This window comes from Mauremys mutica, chromosome 11 (genome assembly GCF_020497125.1).
Source record: "Mauremys mutica isolate MM-2020 ecotype Southern chromosome 11, ASM2049712v1, whole genome shotgun sequence".
NCBI lineage: Eukaryota > Metazoa > Chordata > Testudines > Geoemydidae > Mauremys > Mauremys mutica.
The window spans coordinates 52707836-52731332 of NC_059082.1; the positions used below are offsets into that span (position 1 = coordinate 52707836).

At 64.1% G+C, this 23497-nt stretch overlaps 2 protein-coding genes across 2 annotated transcripts in view; both read left to right on the plus strand.

Annotated features, from left to right (window-relative positions):
- The window catches only part of CORO7 (coronin 7), a 177109-nt gene extending 163814 nt beyond the window's left edge, over positions 1 to 13295 (plus strand). Inside the window, exons 14-28 of the mRNA XM_044978862.1 lie at positions 580 to 720; positions 1803 to 1917; positions 2164 to 2339; positions 2975 to 3083; positions 4133 to 4219; positions 4660 to 4802; positions 6370 to 6474; positions 6797 to 6882; positions 7879 to 8020; positions 8850 to 8939; positions 10851 to 10967; positions 11097 to 11232; positions 11688 to 11779; positions 12467 to 12553; positions 13091 to 13295. Coding sequence (XP_044834797.1) covers positions 580 to 720; positions 1803 to 1917; positions 2164 to 2339; positions 2975 to 3083; positions 4133 to 4219; positions 4660 to 4802; positions 6370 to 6474; positions 6797 to 6882; positions 7879 to 8020; positions 8850 to 8939; positions 10851 to 10967; positions 11097 to 11232; positions 11688 to 11779; positions 12467 to 12553; positions 13091 to 13096 — 1632 coding nt within the window. The 3' untranslated portion in view covers positions 13097 to 13295. The remainder of the gene's footprint in view (positions 1 to 579; positions 721 to 1802; positions 1918 to 2163; positions 2340 to 2974; positions 3084 to 4132; positions 4220 to 4659; positions 4803 to 6369; positions 6475 to 6796; positions 6883 to 7878; positions 8021 to 8849; positions 8940 to 10850; positions 10968 to 11096; positions 11233 to 11687; positions 11780 to 12466; positions 12554 to 13090) is intronic.
- A 3694-nt stretch (positions 13296 to 16989) lies between these two features.
- Positions 16990 to 21803, plus strand: PAM16 (presequence translocase associated motor 16). The gene is made up of 5 exons (XM_044978865.1): positions 16990 to 17328; positions 18808 to 18892; positions 19649 to 19785; positions 20336 to 20401; positions 21645 to 21803. The coding sequence occupies exons 1-5, from the start codon at positions 17005 to 17007 to the stop codon at positions 21735 to 21737; spliced, it is 705 nt and encodes a 234-aa protein (XP_044834800.1). The 5' UTR covers positions 16990 to 17004; the 3' UTR covers positions 21738 to 21803.
- The last annotated feature ends 1694 nt before the right edge of the window (positions 21804 to 23497 follow it).

A 23497-nucleotide genomic window follows, 5' to 3' on the forward strand; every position in this document is an offset into this window, starting at 1 on the left:
CCACTGGTGCCGGGGTGCCCCTCCCCTCCATTGGTGCCAATGGTGCGAGCCCCCCCATTGGTGCTGGTGATATAAGCCCCCGCATTGGTGCTGGTTGCGTGAGGCCCCCCATTGGTGCCAGTGGTATAAGCCCCCCCACTGATGCCAAGGGCGTGAACCCCCACTGTTGGTGCCAATGGTTTGAGGCCCCCGCATTGGTACTGGGGTACAAGGCCCCCCCCTTGGTGCTTGGGGTGAGGCCCCCCCCATTGGTGCCATTGGTGTGAGCCCCCCACCCCCCGTTGGTGCCGGGGGTGTGAGGCTACTGTGCTGCCTACTATGGCTTTCGCTGAAGAGGCTGGTCACCGCCAGGGCAGGTCTCCGTGACGTGACATTTCGGAGTCAGAGCCTTGTCCATTCCCACCATTGCTGAGCTGGGGGTGGCAGCTCTGGGAACCCCCCCATGTAGAGCAGGCTGGGGGTCCTGCCCCCCCCCGGGGAGCGCCGCCCTCTGCAGGCTTCAGAGAGCCCCCTGCGGGTGATGGGGGTTGGGGTGGCAGCCACAGTGCTGGGAAGTGACCCTCTGCTGCTGCCCGTCAGGTGGAGAAGATGAGCCTGAACCCGGCCCGCAGGCCCCGGGAGACCTTCACCTCCTGCCTGTGTCCCCCTGCCCGGCGTGAGGAGCCTGCTCCACCCACCACCCAGCAGCCCGCCATCCGCTCTGGGGACGTGGACAGGAGCGTGAGTGATGGGCCTGGCTGGAGCTGCCAGCCCACAGGGCAGGGGCTGCCTCGGGGTCCCACACACGGACACATCGCTGGGGCGCTGCCAAGCTCCCAGCGTGCACTGGGGCGTGGGGCACACCTGGCCTGGGGCGCGTGGGGCAGTCACCCCAGAACCTGGGTGGGGGTGTGCAGGGTGGCACAGGAGTGAGGGCGGGGCCAGGACTGTGACAAACGGCCACGGAAAGGGTGGGGGGCATTAGTGTCGTGTGGGGTGAAAGGCTTGTGGAGGTGAAAGGCTTTGATCCCGACCAGCAGCCCCCCAGCTCTGCCAGGCCTGCTCCCCACCTCTGCCCATTCCTTCCAATCCCAACTTGCCCCCCAACTCTGCCAGCCCTGCCCCCCAGCCCTGCCAACACCCTCCAATCCCAACCTGCCCCCAGCTCTGCCAGCTCTGCCCCCCAGCCCTGCCAACACCCTCCAATCCTGACCTGCCCCCAGCTCTGCCAGCCCTGCCCCCCAGCCCTGCCAACACCCTCCAATCCCGACCTGCCCCCAGCTCTGCCAGCCCTGCCCCCCAGCCCTGCCAACACCCTCCAATCCTGACCTGCCCCCAGCTCTGCCAGCCCTGCCCCCCAGCTCTGCCAACACCCTCCAATCCTGACCTGCCCCCAGCTCTGCCAGCCCTGCCCTCCACTTCTGCCAATGCCTTCCAATCCCAACCGGTCCCCCAACTCTACCAGCCCTGCTCCCAACATCTGCCCAACACCCTCCAATCCCAACCTGCTCCCCATCTCTGCCAGTTCCTTCCAATCCTGACCTGCCCCCAGCTCTGCCAACACCCTTGAATCCCAACCTGCCCCCCAGCTCTGCCAATACTCTCCAATCCAATCAGCAGCCCCTGGCTATTCTAGCCCAGCATTAGATTCTCCCAGCTACCCCCCATTCCTGATGACTCCCAGGGGCTGCAGCTCCCATCCCCCAGGGGTTGGCACCTGACCACTGCCTGGTTCCCTGCCTGGCTGCATTGGGTGGAAGAGAGGGGCTTTGGCCAGGCTGTTTAACCCCCTGACTCCCTGTGGGGTCTGTTCTTCCCCGCAGGAGGGCAGCGGCCTCTCGTCTCCCCCCAGCTCCCTGAGCTCTCCCTCCAGCTCAGCCCCATCTCTCTCCACCACCAGCCCCAGTCCTAGTCAGAAGTCCCTGCAGAGCATTCTGGGTAAGTGCGAGTAGCCGCTCAGGGGGGCGGGGGCGTTTGGCTAGGTGGGTGCAGCCTGGAGCCGGGCGCGAGGTGGCTGCCACGCCCAGGGCACTCTGCCGTCTCCTGGAAGATGGGCAGAGAGAGGAGCGGCAGCTGGCACCCGGCTCCTTCTCGGCCCAGGTGGGCAGCCAGAGCTGGGGATGGTCCGTGAGGCCTTGCCCTGGTTGGAGGCAAATCCCTCACTCCTGCCCTCGTCTCCCCCAGGGCCCAGCTCCAAGTTCCGTCACACCCTGGGTACGGTGCTGCCCCGCGGCACCCACATCACCAACCTCAAGGGGCTGAACCTCACCACACCGGGAGAGAGCGACGGCATCTGCGCCAACCGGCTGCGCGTCGCCGTCCCGCTGCTGTCAGCAGGCGGGCAGATCGCTGTGCTGGAGGTAGGTGCACAGTGGGGCTGGGCGCTGTTGGGACATGCCATGGCATGGGCGTGGCATGGGCCCTGGGAGGGCAAGCTTCCCTGCCAGCGTGCCTCCACCCGGCCCCTCCCCAGGGCTGAAAGAGCCCTGGCCTGCTCTGCTGCGGCTGCTGCCCGCTGCCCAAGGGGAGTGGCTGGAGGCGTTGCTGAGACTGCATTCCCTGGCTGGCCCAGGCCCCGGCACCGCGATATCACACAGGGGACCCTGTGGGGCTGGACTCCCGGGTGTGGGGCCTGCCTCCCCCAAGCCGGCCCCACTCTGACAGCTCAGTGTGCTGCAGGCACATGTTCCCAAGGAGATCACACATGTGGGGTGATCAAACCCCCCAGCCCCACCAGCCTGCACTGAAGGGCTGCTCCCCTAGGTGGTAGCAATAGCGGATCTGTAATCCCCTCTGTGAGCCAGCCACTAGAGGGCACTGTCGCCCACACACTCCTGCCACCAAGGCCCATCACAAGTGGCCTGGGGAGGGTGGTACTGAGACTGGGGGGAGGGGAGAGGAAGCGACGTGCCATCCTCTCCGCCGGGGCATGCCTGGGGATGGGGTGAAGGTAACCAAGCTGCTGCGCTGCATTGACTGCGGGACTCTGCTGCAGCTCTCCAAGCCGGGCCGGCTCCCAGACACGTCCGTGCCCACCATCGAGAATGGGACGCCGGTCGCAGACTTCTGCTGGGACCCCTTCGACCTGCAGCGCCTCGCAGTCGGTGCGTGAACTCTCTGTCCCCCCCTAACGCCCGGCTCCCCACTGCGGGGGGTGGGGCTGTGCTGCTGGCCTAGGAGAACTCTCCTCATTCCAGGCCCATGTCCAGGGCTGTCCGATGCTCTCCCCCTCCCAGGACACACCGTTAAGATCAGCAGTCCCTCTTCGCTGCCCTTCTCTGGTGCCTTCCTCCACAGATCTCCAACACGCTTTGTAGACCTTCAGTAAGCCCCCAAGCCCTTCCCCCACCTCACCCACAAAGGGAATCTGTGTAATCCCATTTTACAGATGGGGAAACTGAGGCACAGTTTCTATTCCCTCGCTCAAGGTCAGCCAGGTGGCAGAGCCAGGAGTAGAATCTCTTGATTCCCAGCCCTGGGATCTGGTCCCCCTGCTCCCCGTTATTGCTAGATCTCCTCTCATAGGCTAGTGAGTTCCTGATCTTTTTAGTAATCACTGCATGAGCAGTGTGGTCTAGTGGTTGTATCAGGACCTGTCGGGCAGGTTGGGTTCTAGCCCAGGCTTTGCCGCTGACTTTCTAGGTAGCCACGGGACAGTCACTGCTGCAAGACAAGGCTCTGTGCCTCAGTTTCCCCACCTGTGGAATGAGGCTGATGCCACTGACTCCAGTAGAACCCACAAGTGCAGAATGTGCTCGTTTCCCAAGTATTGTTGCCATTGCCTTGGGGCTCCTCGGCCGGGTCCCTTCCCCCGCGGATTTCTGCGGGTGATTAAAACAGGCCAAGCAATCTCTGGGAAATGGGAGCGGGAGGTTTTTAGGAATGCTTGAAAATGAAGTTTTAGCAGTTTTTAAAACGTGTTGGGGGCCACTCGGGGTGTGGACACATTTCAGGTTGTCCTGCTGCCTCGGGCCCTTGTCCTTCCCAGAGGACAGCTCACATCCCTGATCTTCGCCTGCCCAAGGCCCCAGCATCCCAAGGGGCAGAGGCTGTTAGCGCCTGCCTGCTCCTGGGGCCTCCCAGGCACTGGTGCCCAGAACCCATTAGCGCCTGGCTCATTCTTTGTCTCTGTTCGGCCGCCTCGGGCGTTCAGCGGGCGACGATGCCAAGATCCGACTGTGGCGAATCCCCCCCGGAGGGCTGCAGGAGACGCTGCTGGAGCCTGAGGCCGTGCTCAGAGGTAAGGGCTGTGGGGGTGTCTGCGCTGCTGGCAGACAGGGAGAGGCTCCGAGTGCCCGGCCTGCCCCGCAGTCATGCTGCGCTGGAGCCAAGCTTTCCCTTAAGTGGATGAGCCCATCTCTAAGCTGGGGCCTGCAGAGCAAACCATCCGGAGGGGACAGGAGTGTGGCACTGCTGGAGAAACAAAGCCCCAGGATTTGCCAGCTGGCTGGCTCCCTCGGCGCCAGGTGGGGTGCAGACGGGGCACTGGCACTGTCACTGCTCTGTCCCTCTAACCAAGCCTGGTTTCAATAGACCAGGCTCGCCGGCTCCTTGCTCTGGGCTTCACACGCCATGCGCTTGGGGGCTCTGAACAGAGCGTCAGGGCACATCAGCTCCTGTCGCGCCCTGGCTCCCTTGCCCACGCCAGGCCACAGAGATCTCCCCTCTCTCTTCCCCAAGGTCACACGGAGAAGATCTACTCCCTCAAATTCCACCCCCTGGCTGCAGACATACTGGCTTCCTCCTCCTACGACATGAGCGTGCGGATCTGGGACCTGAAGGCGGGCAGGGAGGAGCTGTGCCTGAGGGGGCACCGAGACCAGGTAGGGGGCAAGCGAGGCCAGGGAGCTGGGCAGAGCAGTGCCCGGCGTGGGGATCTGTGTGGGGAAGGCAGGGGGAGGCTGGTGCTGGTGGATGCCCTGATATGCCAAGGGGCAAGGAAAAGGAGTCACCATGGGCAGGGAAGGCCTGCAGCTCCCCCACACTGCAACTGCCCCACGCAGGAGGGGAGGGTGCAGTCAGTGACATGGAGCGTGGCTGTCGTTGCCGGAGAAATACACAGGGCTTTTCAAAATGGATAAACATCTGCAGCTGGCCATAGCCAGGGAGATGAGAATCCCCCACAGCCTGCTGTAGGCTGCACCCCTCCTGAGAGATGGTCAGTCCCAGAATGCTCCCTTGGGACCCCAAGCCAGGCAAGCGTGGCCAAGAACACAGGGGACAGCTTGTGTCTGGCAGCTGGGGCGTGTCAGCCCTCCGTGCGCCAGGGGTCAGCCCTGAAACCCACGCAGGGGGGTAGCTCCCTCCAGCCGGATCCTTCCAGATGAGCTCGGCACCGGCCCACTCCCAGACCAGCCTGACTCTCCGGGCTGCAGTGCCTGCCCGGCCTGGCTGCTGGCTCATGCCCAGGGCGGCACCAAGCAGAGCTCTGGCTGCAGGGGTGTGAGCTCCAGTCACTGTCCCAGGGTCAATGTGGATGAAGGCAGGGTGAGAGTGGAAAGCCCAGGAGCCGTACTACGAAGCAGTGCTGTTAGTGTATACGCCCCACGCCCCCAGAACTGCATCCTAACTGGCCTTTGCCAGCCAACGTCTCAGCCGGGCCACTGAGCCTCATGGCGACGGTGCTGGGAGGGCCCTGCCCACGGCCACTCCCCGCGCTCCCCAGCAGGACTCGGGACAGATGGGACCGCGTTAGCAGGGGGTGGGAATCAGCACCTGCTGGGTGTGCCTGTTTGCCTGTGGGCATGTGGGGGGCTGGGACCTGTGCTAAGGGAGCCCCTGTCTCTGGGGGCCTGTCTGGGGGGCTGACGGCCGGATCCCACCCTGCGTGCCCTCGGGATTCCCATCCCCAGCTGGTGTGGTTCAGGAGTGCAGGCCAGCCTGGCGTGCCCAGAGCCACGTCCCCGTGCCGGAGCCAGGCTGCGTGGGACACACTGGGCGTGGGCTACAAGTGCCAGTCGGAAATCTGAGCGTCTCCATGGGGGGAGACTGGCCTAGCTGAACTGATTTAAACTGGCGCAGGTTCAGCATGGGAGTGAGGCCTGGCAGAGGCAGCCGCAGCGGGTCTGTGGCTGTCCCGGCGTGGGGCTGGGCCCCCTTCTCTGGCACGCACAGGCTGATTCAGCCAGCAGGCCCCTGCTGATTCTCCCCTTGCCTGCAGAGGTCCCTCCACTCCCACGGTCCATGCTGCCCCACTCTGCTTTAACCCTTCCAGTGTGAGCCTCCAGCCTCTCCCAAGCCGGCTCCTCACGATCGCAGCTTGGATTGGGGGGCCCCAGCCTGCCCGCCTCGTCGCTGCCAGCCCTTCCCTGCTTACCATGCTCGGTGAGCACCACGCGGCCGGTGCCCAGGGCCAGGACATGCGTGACGCAGGCAGCGGGTGTCTTTCAGATCTTCAGCCTGGCTTGGAGTCCGGATGGCCAGAAGCTGGCCACGGTCAGCAAGGATGGCAGAGTGCGGGTCTATGTGCCCCGCCAGTCCCCGGAGCCCGAGCAGGTGAGGGGTCAGTCGCTTCCTCCTGGGGGGTGGAGGGGAGGGCATGATGGAGCCAGGCATGGGGCGGTGGGGGACCAGGAGGGAGCTGTGGGGCACGGGTCCCTGTGGGGGTGCCTGGCTGGTAGCAGGGGGAGTGGGCAGCATGGAAGCAGTGTGCTCTGCTGTGCCCAGCCAGTCACATGCTTCCACTCCTGCCTCCCTGTCCCGCCCCGGATCTGCCCTGCGCAGCCTGTTCCCCTGGGCCACCGGCCGGGGTGGAGGCAGCTGTACAGGGAGCGTGGGGGGCGTATGCCAGAGAGTCACGGTTCTCTCCCCGCCACAGGAAGGCCCCGGCCCAGAGGGAGGGCGAGGCGCGAGGCTGGTCTGGGTCTGTGGTGGCCGCTACCTGCTGGTGTCTGGCTTCGACAGGTAAGGGCTGGTGCTGTGTCCCCAAGCCGGCAGTCACCTGCGCAGGTCACGGCCCTGCGATAACTTCGATTGCCATGGTCCTGGCAGTGCAGCCACCCCTGGGGGGAAGACAGCAGCTGACCCCGCATGCAGGCTGTGGTGCCAAATAGCACTGATCGCTGGTCCCAGCAGGGCTGTGCCCTCAGCCCGGCTGTGCCGCCTGCTCCGCAAGGCAAGGCTCCGGAGCGAGGGATGCCAGCTTCGTGCCAGTGCCCGGAGCAGCCTGGCATCCAGCCACACCCTCCCCAGAGGGACCACTCAGGGGGTCAGTCATCTCCTGGCTGGGTTGTGTGGCTGGCCATGCTGCAGAGTCCCAGCTTGGATAACTGCTGTGCTGGGGACCCCAGATCGCCCTACGGAGCCGGGGGTTGCTGATGCACGCTGGCCCTGCCACCCCACGGGGCTGCATTCCCGAGGGGGCCACGCACTCCCTGGGACACTGGAGCTGGTTTGCAGAGGAAGCCCCAGGGGATCCCTGGGGACCAGGCAGGAGCCTGCAGCTGCGCCAGGTGGGGTGGGGGGTGGCTCTGTTAGCACAGCAGGAGGCCTTGTGAGAGGTGGCCCCAGCGAGGGGCCCAGGAGGCAGGGCCACCTGCCATTCCGCAGATCTCCCCGCCGGGAGCCAGGCCTGGGCCCTGAAGCCAGATCCATCCGCCCTGCTCTGCACCTGGCCTTTATCTAGACACCAGGTCAACACCCTGGCACTGTGTCCATCTCCCTGCTGCCCGGCCTGCGAATTCCTGTGTCCCAGCTACCCTGCCCGGCCCGGTGCACATCTGGACTGGGAGGCAGCCACAGCCTGAGCCGAGCCGGCCTCCATGCCGCTTGGCCTCCTGCATGGCAGTGCCCCAGGAATGGGATTGCCAAGGGAACAGCATCTTCCCGCAGGAGGGTGAGGGCAGCTGTGTGCTGAGCTGGCGTCAGGCCTCGCTGATCCGCGCCATGTTCTCCATGCAGCCGCAGCGAGCGCCAGCTGTACCTGTCTGACGCAACGTCCCTGGCAGCCGGGCCCCTGGCAGTGGAGAGCATCGACACGGCTCCCTCCACCCTCATCCCCTTCTACGATCCGGACACCAGCGTGGTCTTCCTCACCGGCAAGGTGAGTGTCTGGGGGAGGGGCAGCTCAGCCAGTTCCTTGCCTGCCCTGCCAACCATAGGGCATAGGAGCCAACCTGGAAGTGAGTTGCAGAGCGAGGTCCCGGTGGAGCCAGGAGTGCGACTGGGGCATTCCCAGGGCTTGGACCAACAGGCCCCATCCTCGTCTCTCCATTGTCGCTGCGGATGGCATGTCCCGGCTGAGCTGCCAGGCCTCAGACTGTGCCAGGATACCAGCGGGGCTGCCCCAGGCCACTGGGCAGTCGAGGAGCCCGTGGCATTGGAGAAAGGGCTGAGCAGCGTCTGAGCTCTGCCTGTCCCACAGGGCATGGCACATGGGTGTGAGCCTGGGAGAGGCAGTGCCCGGCAGCCCAGCAGGGAGTGCCCCCGTGCCTGGCCGCTGGGGCACCAGTGACCACGCTCTGTTTGGGGTGGGGGGTCTCCAGAGGGCTCGGCCCCAGGATGATGGAGCGGAGTCTCCCTGCACGGGGGATCAGCTCCCTGCCTGGGCCCCCTGTTGGGAGGCTGTTGGCCTGGACAGTCCCACTGGCTCCATCCCATGGCGGCCAAGCTTCAGGCCATGCTCTCAATGCAGCCGGCCCTGGAGGGCTGGGGGCTGCTCCTCCTCTGGGTCCCGCCACGGAGCCTCCCCACGGCCCATTGCCTCCCTCCCCGCGATGCCAGGAGGTTGCTGCATCCCGGCTGGCTCACCACACACCATGACAATGCCAGGGGGACATGGCAGCCCCCCCCGACATCAGCACCCGGCCTGGCCGCACCCCGTACATCACCAGCTCTCCCTTCACGCGACTCTCCTTGCCCTTGGCGTTTAGGGCGACACGAGAGTCTTTGTCTACGAGCTGGTCCCTGAGGCGCCCTTCTTCCTGGAGTGCAACAGCTTCGCCTCCAGCGACCCTCACAAGGTACCGGGGCTGGTGGGGAGAGGGCCCTGGGCAGAGGGAGTAGGGTCACCTCTGCAGTGCCAGGCCAGCTGCCCACTCACAAAGGCAGGGGCTCCAGCCGCCCCCAGCTGAGCTCTGCCTGTGCAGCGTGTGCCCTGGCCTCCCTCAGTCAAGCTAGGCCTGGGGGTGGCCTGGCAACACCTGCCTTTGCTGCTGCCCTCCCTTGGCTGGCGGCTGGTTTCTGTGAGGCTGGGTGGATGGGGCAGCTGCCCGGTTGGCTGGGTTGGGACAGCTGGATCTCCCAACAGCTGATGAGCACAGAGACCCCAATGCCTCTGCTCCCCGGCTCAGTCCTGATCTGTGCATGGGGGGTGATTTCTGTATCCACTGCCCGAGCAAGGAGACCTGAGCGCTCCATGCCAGCTGTCCTGGCTCGAACAGCCCCAGGCCATGGTGGTTCTGTCACACCAGGGGCACAGTCCTGGTCCAGGCCACAGCGCTGCATCGGAGCATGGCAGAGCGGGCACAGCTGGGCTCTAGCGACAGCAGAGCCCTCTGCACCCCAGGGGTCCCCGTGCAGGGCTGTCCCCGATCACATGTTCCCCAGGGTTTGACCATCCCAGGGCTCAGTAGCCCAGGGACGGGCTGTGTAACCCCGTCCCCGGGAGACCGGGTGACATCCCCAGACAGATCCACTCACACCTCACCCCCTCCTTTTCCCTGCCAGTCCTTCTGCAGCCGGGACCGCGCCACTCCGCTCCCTCGTATAGCAGGTGCAAAGCCGCCCTCTAGTGGCCATCCAGGGGAGTCACTCTCTCCAGTGCGCAGGGCGTTATAGCACAGCAATTCCCCGCCATGGCCGCTAGAGGGCTGTGTGGTGCCGTGGGGTATGTGCAGGAACACGGGTGTAAACCCGTGCTACGTATGCAGGAGGAATCCACTCCAGAGACAGGTGGAGCTGCCCCCCCGTGTGTGCAGGGGAAGCCCCCTGGCAGTGCCCCCAGCCCCCCCACCCCCAAGTCCAGGCTGTCAGCTGCCCCCCGGGCTGTTGGAGTCTGCAGCGGTCCCTCTCGCTGCACGCTGGCCATGGGTGGGCAGGAGCACCACATCCCTCCCTGGGCATGGGTGTCCATGGGCAGGCACCAGGTTAGAGGTGTGCCCGGGGGCTTGGCTCTCCACAGTGTGGGGTGTGGTACAGGGAGGGAGAGAAGAGGGCTCTGAACTGCCCTTCCCCAGGGGCTGGCATGGTGAGCGTTGCCCATATAGGCAGTCGACAGACCGGTCCCATGGTAGGGCCTTTCTCGTGGGCTTTGGGCACCTGGCCTTCACGGCCCGGCATCCCAGACTGCACCAGGAGCCCTGTGGCACAGGGTGCTATAGCGACTGGGGAGGGGCAGAAGCGGGAGGAGAGGGTGGGGCCAGGGGTCAGTACCATCCTTTGTGTGCCACCCCATGACACTTTTTGCAGAGGTCAGGATGCCAGACTGGGTTCCTGTTCCAATTGGGGTGAGGACGTTCTGCCTCCATTCAGCTCCACTGCAGTGTCAAATGACTGTCAGTTTTCTTCATTTGCATGCTGTTGTCCTGTGCTGTTAATCAGCTGCCAGGTTCCACACCAGAAGTGGCTGCATCTCATTGGTGGTTCAGGCCTTCCCTCTCTGGCTTTGCCTTATAACTCTGCAGAGGGCCATGGGGCCTGCACAAATCCTGTGCCCTGAGTAGGCAGTGCCAGGGAGCTGGCAGCACTGGCTGAACACGGACTCCTGTGGGCCCGTCACTCCACTGCCATTCCTGCCCCCCCGCTGAGCAGGAGAGCAGGACTCGGCCTTATTCCCAGTGCCCTGGAAGTGAGGTTCACAGGGGCCAAGTCCCCAGGGGGTGCCGCTGCCAGGCCAGGGCGGGACTCTGACATCTCCCTCTCTGCTTTCCCAGGGCTTCGTGTTCCTGCCCAAGACGGAGTGCGACGTGCGGGAGGTGGAGTTTGCCAGGGCTCTGCGCCTGAGGCAGAGCTCCATCGAGCCGATTGCCTTCAGGGTCCCCCGAGTCAAGGTGGGTGGCATTGGACTCCTTGGGCTTCATGGGGAGCCGGGCCGGGAGAGTCTGAGCCCCGAGGAGCAAGCCCTGGCGTGCTGCCTCCCCCTTTCCAGCCCCTAACCCCGGCCTTCTTCCCCCATGCAGAAGGACTATTTCCAGGACGACATCTACCCGGCCACTGCAGTGTGCTGGGAGCCGGCCCTCCCCGCTGCGGCCTGGCGCGCAGGAACCAATGGGCAGCACCGCACCATCAGCCTCCAGCCCCGGGACATGATTCCAGGTGGGCGAGGGCAGGGCCATCGGCCGGGGGGGGACCCAGAGTGCCAGGTGCAGCGCAGGTGGGGGCTGGCCCCCGGGTGTGCAGAGTGGGTCCCATGCACCTTCCTGTTCCCCACATGCACCAATGTCAGGGGGTAGAGTGAGGGCGCTCGGGGGAGGAGGTGTCCCTGGCTATGTGGCACTGGGAGGAGGACCCATAGCCCCAGCTCAGGCTGATCAGACCGGCAAGCCCTTGCTGGGCTCAGGGCGGGCAGGGGAGGAGTCCGGGGGTCCTTGCCCGCTCTGAGCGGGCAGGCTGTGCCCCAGGCTGGCTGGGACTGGAGGAGGCCATGCGGAGCTGTTCTCTGGTGGCCCTTTGTGAAGGCCGGTGAGCTCGGGGCCGGGCGGTGCCGGGCGAGTGGGGGTGAGGAGATGGGTGCTCATGATGCTCTCTCCCTCTGGTCCCGTCTGTGCCAGTGAGCGCGGCCCCGCAGGAGGCGCCGACCCGGAAGTACGTCCCGGCCTCGGTCTACCTAGAGGAGAAGTCTGACGAGCAGAAGAAGGAGGAGGTGGGCTGCCCTGGGGACCCATGTGCCTTGACTCGCCTCGGCTTGCCCGCCCCTGCCAGCACTGCCCAGCCAGGCCATCCTGCCCCCACAGCTTCAGGCTGCACCTGGCCCAGCGCTGGGGACCACTGACCCTGCTGGGTCCCCCCGTTGTCCATGCCAGGCACTGACCCCACCCACGAGCCCCACAGAGCCCCCTCCCCGCTGGGCGCTGACCCCGCCCATGAGTCCCACTGAGCCCCCTCCCCGCTAGGCGCTGACCCTGCCCGCCAGCCCCCTGGAGCCCCCTCCCCGCCTGGCGCTGACCTGCCCGCCAGCCCCCTGGAGCCCCCTCCCCGCCTGGCGCTGACCCTGCCCGCCAGCCCCCTGGAGCCCCCTCCCCGACTGGCGCTGATCCTGCCCACCAGGAGCCCTCTCCTCACCAGGTGCTGACCCCACCCACCAGTCCCATGGAACCTCCTGCCAGGCACTGACCCGCCAGCGCTTCTGAGGGAGCGGGGAGTATCTGGCACACCAGTGCCCACTGGACAGTTAGTCTCCATGCCGTGCCTGGGGCCGAGGAGTGGGACTGCACTGTCCGTATTCCCCCACCTGGCTGCCAGTAGCAGACACCGTGGGGGCAGCGAGCGCTGGGAAGGCCCCTGGGTCCCATCGCGGGACGGCACTGACGCTCTGCCCTTCTCCCTGCAGCTGCTGAGCGCAATGGTGGCCAAGCTGGGTAACCGGGACGACCCCCTGCCGCAGGAATCCTTCGAAGGGGTGGATGAAGCGGAATGGGTAGGGCCAGGGGGCCTGCTGCAGGGGTGACGGGACAGGGGGGTGTTGTGACGCGCTCCCCTGGGGGTGGGGGGCAGGAGCCAGTCACTTGGTTCGCTGGTCGTGAGGGGAGGAGAGCTGGGGCCACAGTGCTGCCTGGACCCCCACCTCCTGCTCCCCACCCCATGTGGGAAGCTGGGCAGCGGGAGCTACAGTTGGTTCCCTGAGGAGAAACCCTCATGGCCCTCCATACCCACAGGGACTTGTGGGGCTCTGGAGGGGGCAGAGAGCAATCACACCCCTGTGCCAGGAGCCCTGCCCGCGATGAGGGGGGATCCAGAGAGGGCAGCGTACCCAACGATCGCACCCGTGTGCCAGGCGCCCTGCCTGGGATGCGGGTGGATCCGGAGAGGGTAGTGTGCCCGGTGATCACACCTCTGTGCCAGTAGCCCTGCCCGCAATGAGGGGGGATCCAGAGAGGGCAGCGTACCCAGCGATCACACCCGTGTGCCAGGCGCACTGCCCGGGCTCCCGCTCACTCCATCTCTTTCTTTGCAGGACTAGCCCTGGAGGGGTGACTCCTGTCTCCTGGAACCGCAATCTCCTCCGTGCCAATGCTGCTGGCTCCCTGACTGGCCTTCACAGCCCCCATGCTGCGGCCTTGCCTTTCGCTGGACTGTGCCAATATACCCCAGGGCTTCGCCGCTCCCCAATCCAGCACCGATCTCCCTGGAGGGGCTCAGGCCCAGCCCCGGCCCTTTCCCAAAGAGCCCAGGAAGCCAGCTCTGTGCCAGGCTCTGCCTTGTTACCTATGGGCTAACGGACGGAGTGAGCCAGATCCTGCCAGCTTCGCCAGGCTGCACCCTCCTCTCCGCGTGGGGTCTGGCAGGGCTACGGACGCTCCGCCGACTGCTGTGCTGCCAGGCCGGGGCTGGCCATGCTGCCCACGGCTTCGGCCAGGAGTTTATACCCTCTGCCCGTTCGACCAGCAGGCTCCTCCGGGCACCTCAAACCACCCACCCTCGGGACGGTTGGCTGACGTCCATGTTGTGCTTGGGCCCCAGCCAATGGCACAGTGGTGGGGGCAGGGACAGAGCCACCCCGGGGGCTGCAAGACTGGGGAAGGAGCGAGCCGTGGGGAGCTGGGGGTGCCACCATGGGGTCTGGGGCTCCCAGCCTGGCCTTTCATAGCAACCAATCCTCCCTGTTCTCACAACCCGACTGAGCACAGCCCCCAAGCAAGGGTGCAGCCTGCAGTGCCTCCTTCAGGCCAGCCCTGCTCACAGCTCATGGGGATTAGGGGTCTGACACCAGGGAAGCGGGTGCCTTGAACACCTCCACAAGCCTACCCCGGAGCGCCTGCATATTCCCCACGCTGCTGAATCGGGGCCTTCTTTCAGGCTGCATGGAGCAAGGGCTGGAGGCTGGAATCACCACAGCCCAACATACACCAAGTGCCTTCTCTGTGTCCGGCTGTCGCCCCGGCTGCCCCGGCTTGCTGGCACCTGTCGATCCAGTGCAGGGACTTGGCTTGAGATTGTTCTTCAGTTCAGATCTGAAGGCGGAGTCTCACTTGTTCTGTTTCCCGTCAGGCAGACGTTCAAAGCACAAGCCTCCCCAGAGAGGCACCACACCCTGGCCTCGAGGGCTGCCTGTCTGGAGGGTGGGCAGGGGTCGCTGGTGGGTAGCCTTGGCGGAGAGCAGGGATGGAACAGGCCTGAAGCTCAGCACTGTGGTTCAGCTGCACCTCCCAGAAATCAGGAACCCGAGGGTGCCCAGCCTGTGTGGCATTGCCAGCCCACACCCAGCCCCAGCCCCACCGGAGCTGCCACTGCAACCCCACTGCCACGCCTCCAGAGCCTCCCCTCTACCCTAGGCTGGGCTTGGGGCACAGGCTGCTGCTGCGGGTGGGCGGTGCCCCTTGGTTACAACTCAGACTCACGTCCCAGGCACTACTGCTGATTTCCCTCTGAGCCTGGCGTTTAGTGCCGCTCGAGTGGGCGGTACCCGAAGATGCTAGCCCTGCTGCTTGTGGGGTACGCAGTCTGGACACCTCCAGGCTCCAGGGCTGCCAGGCTGGCATCCTTCCCCAGCGTTACATTCCCTCTGCACAATATTTCACCAGCAGTGTGAGCCTTTAGCTCACCTAGGCAGTGTCTAGCAGAGAGCATGTGATGTCGCCCGGTTTGTGACCTGCCTGGGCGGTGGGAGAATGTTCTCTTGGGGTGAGAGAGCAGAGCTGGGGCCAGAGAGCTGAGCTACCCCAAGCCAAGGCCCACAGCTGCCCAGCTCTTCCTGGGGGGCCTGGCACTGCGAGGGGCACTGCCTTGCCAACAAGCCCAAGTGCCAGAGCAGGGCTGGGGCTGTGCCAAGGCCGAGCTGGGCGGGGCTGTGCTTTGTATGGCCCGGGAATCTGGGAGTGGGGACTCAGTGGGTGCTTGCTGGGAGAGGACAAATGCCAGCAACCAGCGGTGGGGAGGGGGCTTCTGAAATGGTGCCGTGAGTTTTAATAAAAAATGGTACTTAAAAAGAAAAAAAAAAATCGGAGGCAGCAAATCTGTAGTCCCTGAAAGGCAGCGTGGCAGACAAAGCCTCCTCCTCGGCTGGCTTCCTCCGGGGCTGTGGGGGGATGGATTCTCACACCTCCCTCTTGGCCTACTGGTGCAGCAGCTCCCTGTCGGTGCTGGCCTGTGGCCAACTCCCACTTGCCTGTCACCTGGCTGGCTTTTCGGCTGAGCTCATGGGCTGCAGCTGCTGTCACTGGGAGGGCCAAGCCCAATGCAGGTAGCCAATGTGGCTTAGATCGCGTGCTGAGTACCACGGGCAGGGAGTCCCTGAGCCGCTGCAGCTGACTGTGCCTTCTCCCCTCAGACCCGGTGTTCCTGTGGGTGAGCCTTAGCGCTCACCACCACTGTTGTGGTCAATGGAAGGTGCCTCCCAGGGCTCTGCCAGCCCTCCATTTTCCTTGGTGGGGTACAGGGGTGCAGCAGTGGTACACCCCAGCCCCCGAGCCCAGCGCGTTGTCCTACAGCCAGCAGTTTTCAGTGCCAGGTACCCTCGTCTCCCGCTAAGCGCATCACCGATGCTCCGGCCTGGCCCGCTTGGAGCCTGCAGGGGCCGTGTTCACAGCTCAGGGCTCCCTGCAGCTTGGGAGATGGCTGCCCTTGGTGCGGGCACTGCATGGGAGCGGTTGGGAATCGCAGCCATGCTACGCCTAGGCCCAGCTGGGCGAGGCTGTGCCCCTGTGGAGGTGACCCGAAACATGGAGACAATTGAGCTCAGATGCGAGGCCCTGGGGGAAGGGAACTGCCAGTGCCACAGGGTAACTGGCTCCCTGTTGTTCTAGTGAATGCTATTGCACCAGGCATGGGCAGGGAGCTGGCAGCAGGGGCAACCTACCAAAGCCCCTCTCTCCACCGACCTTGGCTGATTGTTTGAAGTCTGGTTTTGTTGCGATTTGGAACCAAACCTAAACATGTTGAAATTGGCCATTCAAAGGACTGGAGGTCGGCTCAGGGGTCGTTCACCTGCTGAGCTGCCCCAGAGCCACAGCTGCCCTGGAGTTACGTGCGTGAGAGCCCTGGGGTCTCCAACTCTGTGGACATGGCGGGCTGCCCCAGAGCCGGGGTGTCTGCCCAGGCTCGTCTCCCTGCCAGGCGGGCGGGGGCGCTGGCCAGACATCAGGCAGCACAGAGCAAAACAGTCTGATTTTGACAAACGCAAATTCTGACCTAAAATGTTTGGCTGGAATTTTTCCACCTGGCTCCAGTTCAAGCCCAGAGTCTGAGGCCCAAATGAGACCACTGGGCACCTCTTGGCTGACCCACCTCGGAGGGTGAAGATGTTTTTAAACTGGTTATTGTGATTCACAGTATTGTGAATTATTGTGAAATATTGTGATATCGTGAGAAAACATCTTTCCAGCCGCTTTTATGGTTAAGAACAGGTACGGCCACTGTATGGCACACAATGCTCCACTGCACAGGTGTTGTTTATCACACCGCTCAGCTGCTGGCTCCCAGCATGGCACCGTTGCAAGCACAGCACACACACATCAAGCTACGCTGTGAGCTTGGCAGATCAGTCCTGCCAAGCTGCCAGGCCTGGTCAGTGTTTGAACGGGAGTGCACTAGCGAGAGCGGGCCAAGCCAACCCAGTAAGGGGGCTGTGTCTGTTAGCCCTGGAAGCAGTGCCCCCGCACGGTGCTGTCACTGCTGTGCCATGGGACGAGACCGCAGCCCGAGGGCTCTGCCCCAGCTAGCGTTGATGCCAGGGCACTGTGCTCGCCAGGGCCGTGTTGTGCCAGGGCCGTGGCCAAATGCCAGCTCAGCCGGTTCCCTGCTGCCCCCGCGTTCTCCCTGCCAGCAAGATGGGGCCGTGCCCTGCCCAGGGAAACACTCGAGGGGCCGCGGGTGCGGAGCGTGGCGGGAGGGGCTGGCGGATCTCGGGCCGGGCCGACCCAAGCGCTAGAGATGGGCCGTGGCGCTGCTGTCCCCCAGCGCGGGGGGTGGCTGTGGTCAGGCCGTGGGGCACGGCCACAGCACGTGGCACGGGGGTGCTGGCGCTGGGGCCAAGATGGGGATGAGCGGACAGGAGCACGCCAGCCCCGGCCCCGCTGCAGCCTCCCCGCCGTCCGCCAGGGGACGCACTCCCCTCTCGCGCGACGCTCGGCACCTGCCGCTCGATGGCCGCGGCGACACTCTGCCCGGCACCGTCTCTATGGCGCCCCCGCGGGGGCCGCTGCCCTTCGCTCCCTGAGCCGGGGCCTGCTGCAGGCCGGACGCGCCGGGGACATGGTGAGCGGGGCCGGGATCGCTGCCCCGAGCCGGGGCCGCCCCGCGCCGCGCTCCGTCCCGCGCAGGGCCCGCCGGGGGGCGCCGAGAGTCGGGGCTGCCCCGGGCCCCGCCGCGTGGCTCGGCCCTGCCCCGGGGGGCGTTTCACCGACTCGCCCACGGGCCCCTTGCGGCGCTGGGACAGACCCCGGGGCCCGCCCGGCCCAAGCCCCTGCCCGGGCAGGCGGAAGCGGCGGGGCCGGGGCCGAGCCCGGCGCCCCCTGGGTCCATGCAGCCCGGCCAGGGCAGGACCTGCCTCGCCCGGCCCTGCCAGGCACCTGTGGGCGGCGGCGGCGGCCCTGGGCCGTACAGACCAGCTCCGTGGCCCGGCTGCCGGCCCGGGCAGTGCCGGCCTCCCCGGGCACCGCACCCCGCTTAGACGGCGCTCGGTGCATCGCCTAGTGCCCCGTGGCAAGCAGCCCTGGGCAGAGCACGTGTGCGCTGCGGCGTCCCAGGCTGGGGCTGTAAAAACTCCCCCGCCTCGGGGGAGAGGCGCCAGGGCAGCGCTTGACCCGCTCTGCCTGGCAGAAGGTGTCACCTGCCTGGCTCCTGCGGTGTCCGCCGTTCACTTGCGACTCTGGCTGCCGCGGCTCATCAGCGCCACTGGTGTGAGCAGGGCCGCCCAGAGGGGGGGCAAGTGGGGCAATTTGCCCCAGGCCCTGGGCCCCACAAGAATATAGTGTTCTATAGTATTGTAACTTTTTTTTTATGGAAGGGGCCCCTGAAATTGCTTTGCCCCAGGCCCCCTGAATCCTCTGGGCAGCCCTGGGTGTGAGGGATGAGCCCAGCACCTGGCATCAGTGTACAGTGGCCTGTCTGGTTTCTTTCACATCCTAATGCAGGGGCATTAGCTGCTCCTCCATTTCCAGTGTCCACCCTGTGGTGCCCTTGCTCTGTATACAGCCAGCAGGAATGTGCAGCTTCCTGGCCACTAGAAGGCACTCGCTGTGTAACCCAAACACCCCGGGCTGAGGTTACTCTGAAGTCAGATGCGCGATCTGGTGAAGTGCCCCCCCACCCCCAGTGCAGGGTTTGTCTAGAACCGCACTGAGAGTCCCCAGCTTCCCTTTTGCATCCAGTGCCCAGCGAGCATTGGGGTCACATCTGGCTGCTTTTCCTGGGCTCCCATAGCTAGTGGTTTAACTAGTTCCAGGGCACTGGCCCTGATCTGCCCCTGGCTCTTCTGGACCATGTTGCGTCACTGGCTGGGTTAACCGATTGCTGGCTTTTGGCAGGGTGAATGCTTTGGGGGAGGAGAGGGCTTTTAAGCTGACTAGTGCTTGAGTTGTGAGGGGAGAGGGGGAGCTGGATCTTCCTATTTACCTCATGCCCTTCCTGAACGATGCAAGGTCTGAGGAGTAACCTGGGCACACCCACACAGAAGGCCTCTTCTGTAGGCCCCTGTCAGCAGCGGGTGTTTGACTGCTTGTGCTTTGTCTGCAGGCCAAGTACCTGGCACAGATCATCGTGGTGGGGGTACAGGTGGTGGGCAGGGCCTTCGCTCGGGCGCTCCGGCAGGAATTTGCAGGTAAGCACCAGCCACCGTCACCAGCCTTGTCTCTTCCACCCAAGGGGGGTATCCATGGAAACCTCATGTTCGCCTTGAGGGTGACCCCTGGCCTTGGCTCTGGTTTAGGGTCTGTGTTCTGCATGTTAAAGGGCTGCTGGCAGGAGCAGGGCACTGGGCCTGTGCTGCTGAGGGAAAGCAGACTGGATTGGCACCATTGCTTGTGGTAACTGCTCAGTAACGTGCATTAGTGTTAGCGTGTTGCCTTCATGGACCTAGGCTAGTAACACGAGCTGCTGCCGGGCAGGGAGCGGGGATGGGGACCTGGGCTAGGATTCCAGTCTCTGGGGGCCCCAGATTTGCTGTCGGAACTGGCCTCTGTAGCCTGGGGAGCAGTGCCCCCAAGTCTGGCCCCAGGTGTTTCCTGGGGGCACTGCTCGGTGGCTGCCTGGGCCAGGCTTACTGTGGCCCTGGTGGGGACAGTTCCAAGTGCTGTACAGAGAGCAGGGGGATCCTCTGGGAGGGAGGGCAGGATCATCCCCATTGCCCCACACAGCCTATGACTGACTGGAATTGGCTCACGTGGCCACCCCCTGCCCTCTTTCCCCCTCTCTCCCCCCCCCCTCCGGTTTCCTTATGTCAATAAAGGTCCTGTGGCACTTCCCTTTGCATGTTCAATAGCCCCAGGGAAGCTCTCCTGTGAGCTCAGTGGCCAGGTGGGCCGGGGAGAGAGGGCTGTGACTGGAGGAGTGATCAGCTCAGGGTCTCTCTGAACAGCCAGCCGAGCAGCGGCCGATGCGCGGGGACGTGCCGGGCCCCAGTCTGCTGCAGCCACCAGCATCTCGGGGATCAGCCTGCAGGAGGCCCAGCAGATCCTCAACATCTCCAAGCTGAGCCCGGAGGAAATTCAGAAGGTAAAGCTGCGGCTCGGCGTGGGACGGTCCAGCAGGCAGGCCTGCATGGCAGCAGGTTGCTGAGAGGCCAGCCCCTTTTCCCAGCTGCTGCAGCCGGGTGTTCTCGCTCTGGCAGGAGATGGCTGGGTGGCGGCGTGTTTTGCTCCAGGGAGTGAGTGTGAGTGGCCAGTTGGGTCTAGGCACCTCTAATCTCAGTGCAGCAGCTTCCTTCAGCAGGCCTGTTACCCATGGTGCATTGAGGCATTTGCACCTTCCTTCTGCCCTGTAATCAGGGCTTTCCAGTGCTGCAGGGGGGAGAGAGGCTCTGGGCTGAAGTGCTTGGACTCAACCCCCCATGACAGCCCCCCAGCAAATTTGCATGCCCTTGCTGGCCGAGTGTCAGTGAGCGAGGGTGGCTGCTCCCTCTTCCTCAGGACATGGGCACTGCCATGGCTGTCCCCTGGAGGGACTTGTCACTATGGCTTAGAACAGCCAGCTAGCAGCGCGCTGAAATGCAGAGCGAGGGGCAGCCAGCAGAGGCAGCTCATGGTTGGCTTGTTTCCTTTGGCAGAACTACGATCACTTGTTCAAGGTGAATGACAAGTCAGTGGGGGGATCATTTTACCTGCAGTCTAAGGTAAGCAGGGTGTTGGATGGGTCTGGGCATCCGTCCTGCTCTGTGCCAGGCTATTGGGCTGGCCTCACCGGTTTGGGGGTCAGCTGGCTCTCTTGGGAGCTGGCAGTTGGGGCTGGAGGCTCTAAGGCTGTCATTGCTGTTTGTGGTGCTCTAATTACCCCTCTGAGCAGGGTGAACGTCCTGCTGGCAGTGCCCTCTGGATGTCTCCATCCCCACACCCCGCCCACATGCCCCCACACCTCTCTGGGCCCCCTGTCACGCAGGCTGGACCCTGGGTGTCTCCGATGGCAGCATGTCGGACCCTGAGAAAGGCCGAGTTCCCTGGGGTCTGGCACAGCGTCTGTTTGCCCATCCTGTGCTCTCTGGGGCATGTGGATTGAGGGGGCAAACTTCCCTGGGCTGCAGCGTCTTTCTCAGGTCCCTCTGCTGCTGCATGGCGGGCCCTGGCCTGGAGCCACTATCAGCAGCCCCCCCCATGCCAGTCACCAGTGTTCCCTCTAATTTTTACGTCCAATGTGCAGAATGTATTTTGTTACGTGCACCAAAATGGAGATGACATGTGACATGTCACCTTCATATTGGTGCACATAATAAAATTCATGTGGGGGGGGTGGGGCCGAGGGGTTTGGAGTGTGTGAGGGGACTCACGGCTGGGGAAGAGGGTGGCGGTGTGTGGGGGTGAGGGCTCTGGCTGGGGGTGCAGGCTCTGGGATGGGGCTGGGGATGAGGGGTTTGGGATGTGGGAGGGGGTTCAGGGCTGAGGCAGCAGGTTGGGGTGGGGGGTGGGGCCAGGGATGAGGGGTTTGGGGTGCAGGCTGCCCTGGGGCTGCAGTGGGGTGAGATGACTCCCCCCCAGCCCTCTCTCGCCGCAGCAACTCAGTGCTGGGGGAAAGGCACCTCTCCCCGGCGGGGCTGGGCCGGGCTGAGGGAGAGGTTCCTCTCTCCCAGCCAAGGCAGAGCGACACTGGGGCCAGCCCAGGGGAGGGACTCCTCTTCCCCGGCCGCGACAGGTCCGCACTGGGGCCAGCAGGGAGGGGCGCCTCTCCTCGCCTGAGCCCCTGTGCAGGGCTTAATAGGCAGCTGCGCAGCTTAGAGGGAACTTAGCCAGTCACACAGTTGGGTTCTGTTGCCGCCTCCTGGCTGCCCTGTGAAGTGCAGCCATGTCTCTTGGCTATCCTGAGGCCCGGCCCGGGTATGGCGGACTGGGCGGTAGGTGAGACTCATTGGAGACACTGTCCCGCAGGTGGTGAGAGCCAAGGAGCGGCTGGACGAAGAGCTCCGAATCACGGCCGAGAGACAGAGTGAAAGAGAACAGGGGCAGAAGCCAGAGACGTAACTACCCCCCTATGCCCTCTTCTCAGCCCCTCTAAATTATAGCCAGCCAATAAATCCCCTCTCTGCAGCTTCCTGTGTGCGCTTTGGATTCAGGAGATTCCGTGGGAGAGATGGGGGGTCACGGCCTGGCCCATTGCTCTGCGGGCAGCTGTATCCACTACCGGATGGCCGGGGGCCTCCCATAATGCACTAGGACAAATGGGCAGTGAAGTAGATGGGGGAGGAGCATTCCTTCCTGGACCATTCGTATCTGCCCTTCCACTCCCTGGCCAGGTCCACCAGCGTCCTCAGGCCAGTGTCTGCTGGGGAGGAAGACTCGGACGACATGGGCAGAGATCTGGTAGGAGGTGGGGAAGCTGCCGTGCGGGGAGACCCACTGCTGGGCCCCCGGGAATCAGCGTGAGCCCACCCTAACTGTTAGGACCCCTGTACGCCCAGCTCTCCCTGGGGGCGAGGGCAGCCTAAAGAGCCCAGCAGTTTAGCGGGGCAAGGAGACTAACCAGGGTGCAGGGCCGCCGGTTTCACCTGGGGGCTGCAGTGATGCATTTTCTGCCCAGCCATTTGGAAAGCCCCAGCTGCCTGTCTCAGCCACTCCTGTCCAGCCACGGAGGCCAGGCTCTTGGGACCAGACTGAGCCCAGGGGGCTTAGGAACCAAATCTCACCAGGCACCATTTCTGAGAGGGTTTTGCCAAACTAGAGTGCAGCAAATGGCCCCTTTGTGGCTCCTTCCCAGGAGCAAGGGGAACGGCTGAGCCCAGGAGCTGTAACCGCCCTGCTGCTGGCCTGTCACCACCACAGGAAAACCACCAGCCTGGGCCCCTGGCAGACTGGGGAGGGTAGCAGCCCGCATGGCTTCTAGGGGCTCCCCCATAAACTCCAGGCTTCAGCTGCCCTGAAATGCTTGGAGCATTTCCTGGGGCGCAGCGTTGTTCCACAAACCCCTCCAGCGAGGTGAGCTCTGGCAGCCGCTGATCACAACAGCTGTCAGATCCGTGCTCCTGCCACTCCTGATCATCGTAACTACCAGGCCACCCGGGGGGCGGCAGGCGACATGTTCCCAAAGCAGCACGATCCTGCAGCTCTCGGGGGGACAGCAGCCCCCACCCCATGGGGGGTTAGCTTTACCAAGTCCTGAGATCCGGCTGGGAACAGACCAGAGGGAATAACCTAGCTGGCATAGTAGATTGTTTCCATTTCCTAAGGGCCATCGGTACCACAGTGACACACGCAAAGCCTTTATGGCACTGCCCTCTGTGCTGCTTGGCAGAAGCCCTTCTCTGCCCCCTGGCACTGCAGGGCGGGCTCTGACATTCCCTCGCTCGCTCCTGATTGTCCCGGGCTGGCTGCACAGAGAGATGGACACTCCTGAGAACATTGAGGTTCATCCCAAACCCTTACACGAAGGTTTCTAACCATCAGAGGAGTGAAGTTCTGGAACAGCCTTCCAAGGGGAGCAGTGGACGCAAAAGATATATCTGGCTTTGAGACTAAGTTTGATAAGTTTATGGAAGGGATGGTATGATGGCATAGCCTACTTTTGGCAATTAATTGATCTTTGACTATTAGTGGTAAATATGCCCAATGGCCTGTGATGCGACACTAGATAGGGTGGGATCTGAGTTACTACAGAGAATTCTTTCCTGGGTGTCTGGCTGGTGAGTCTTGCCCACATGCTCAGGGTTTAACTGATCGCCATATTTGGGGTCGGGAAGGAATCCTCCAGGGCAGATTGGCAGAGGCCCTGGGGGTTTTTCACCTTC

Bases quoted from the DNA above. Each gene is read 5' to 3' on its own strand.
- PAM16 (XM_044978865.1), top strand. From the start codon at position 17,005: ATGGGCCGTGGCGCTGCTGTCCCCCAGCGCGGGGGGTGGCTGTGGTCA. The intron at 17,329-18,807 runs GTGAGCGGGGCC...CTTTGTCTGCAG, and splicing joins CCGGACGCGCCGGGGACATG to GCCAAGTACCTGGCACAGAT. The intron at 18,893-19,648 runs GTAAGCACCAGC...CTCTCTGAACAG, and splicing joins GCTCCGGCAGGAATTTGCAG to CCAGCCGAGCAGCGGCCGAT.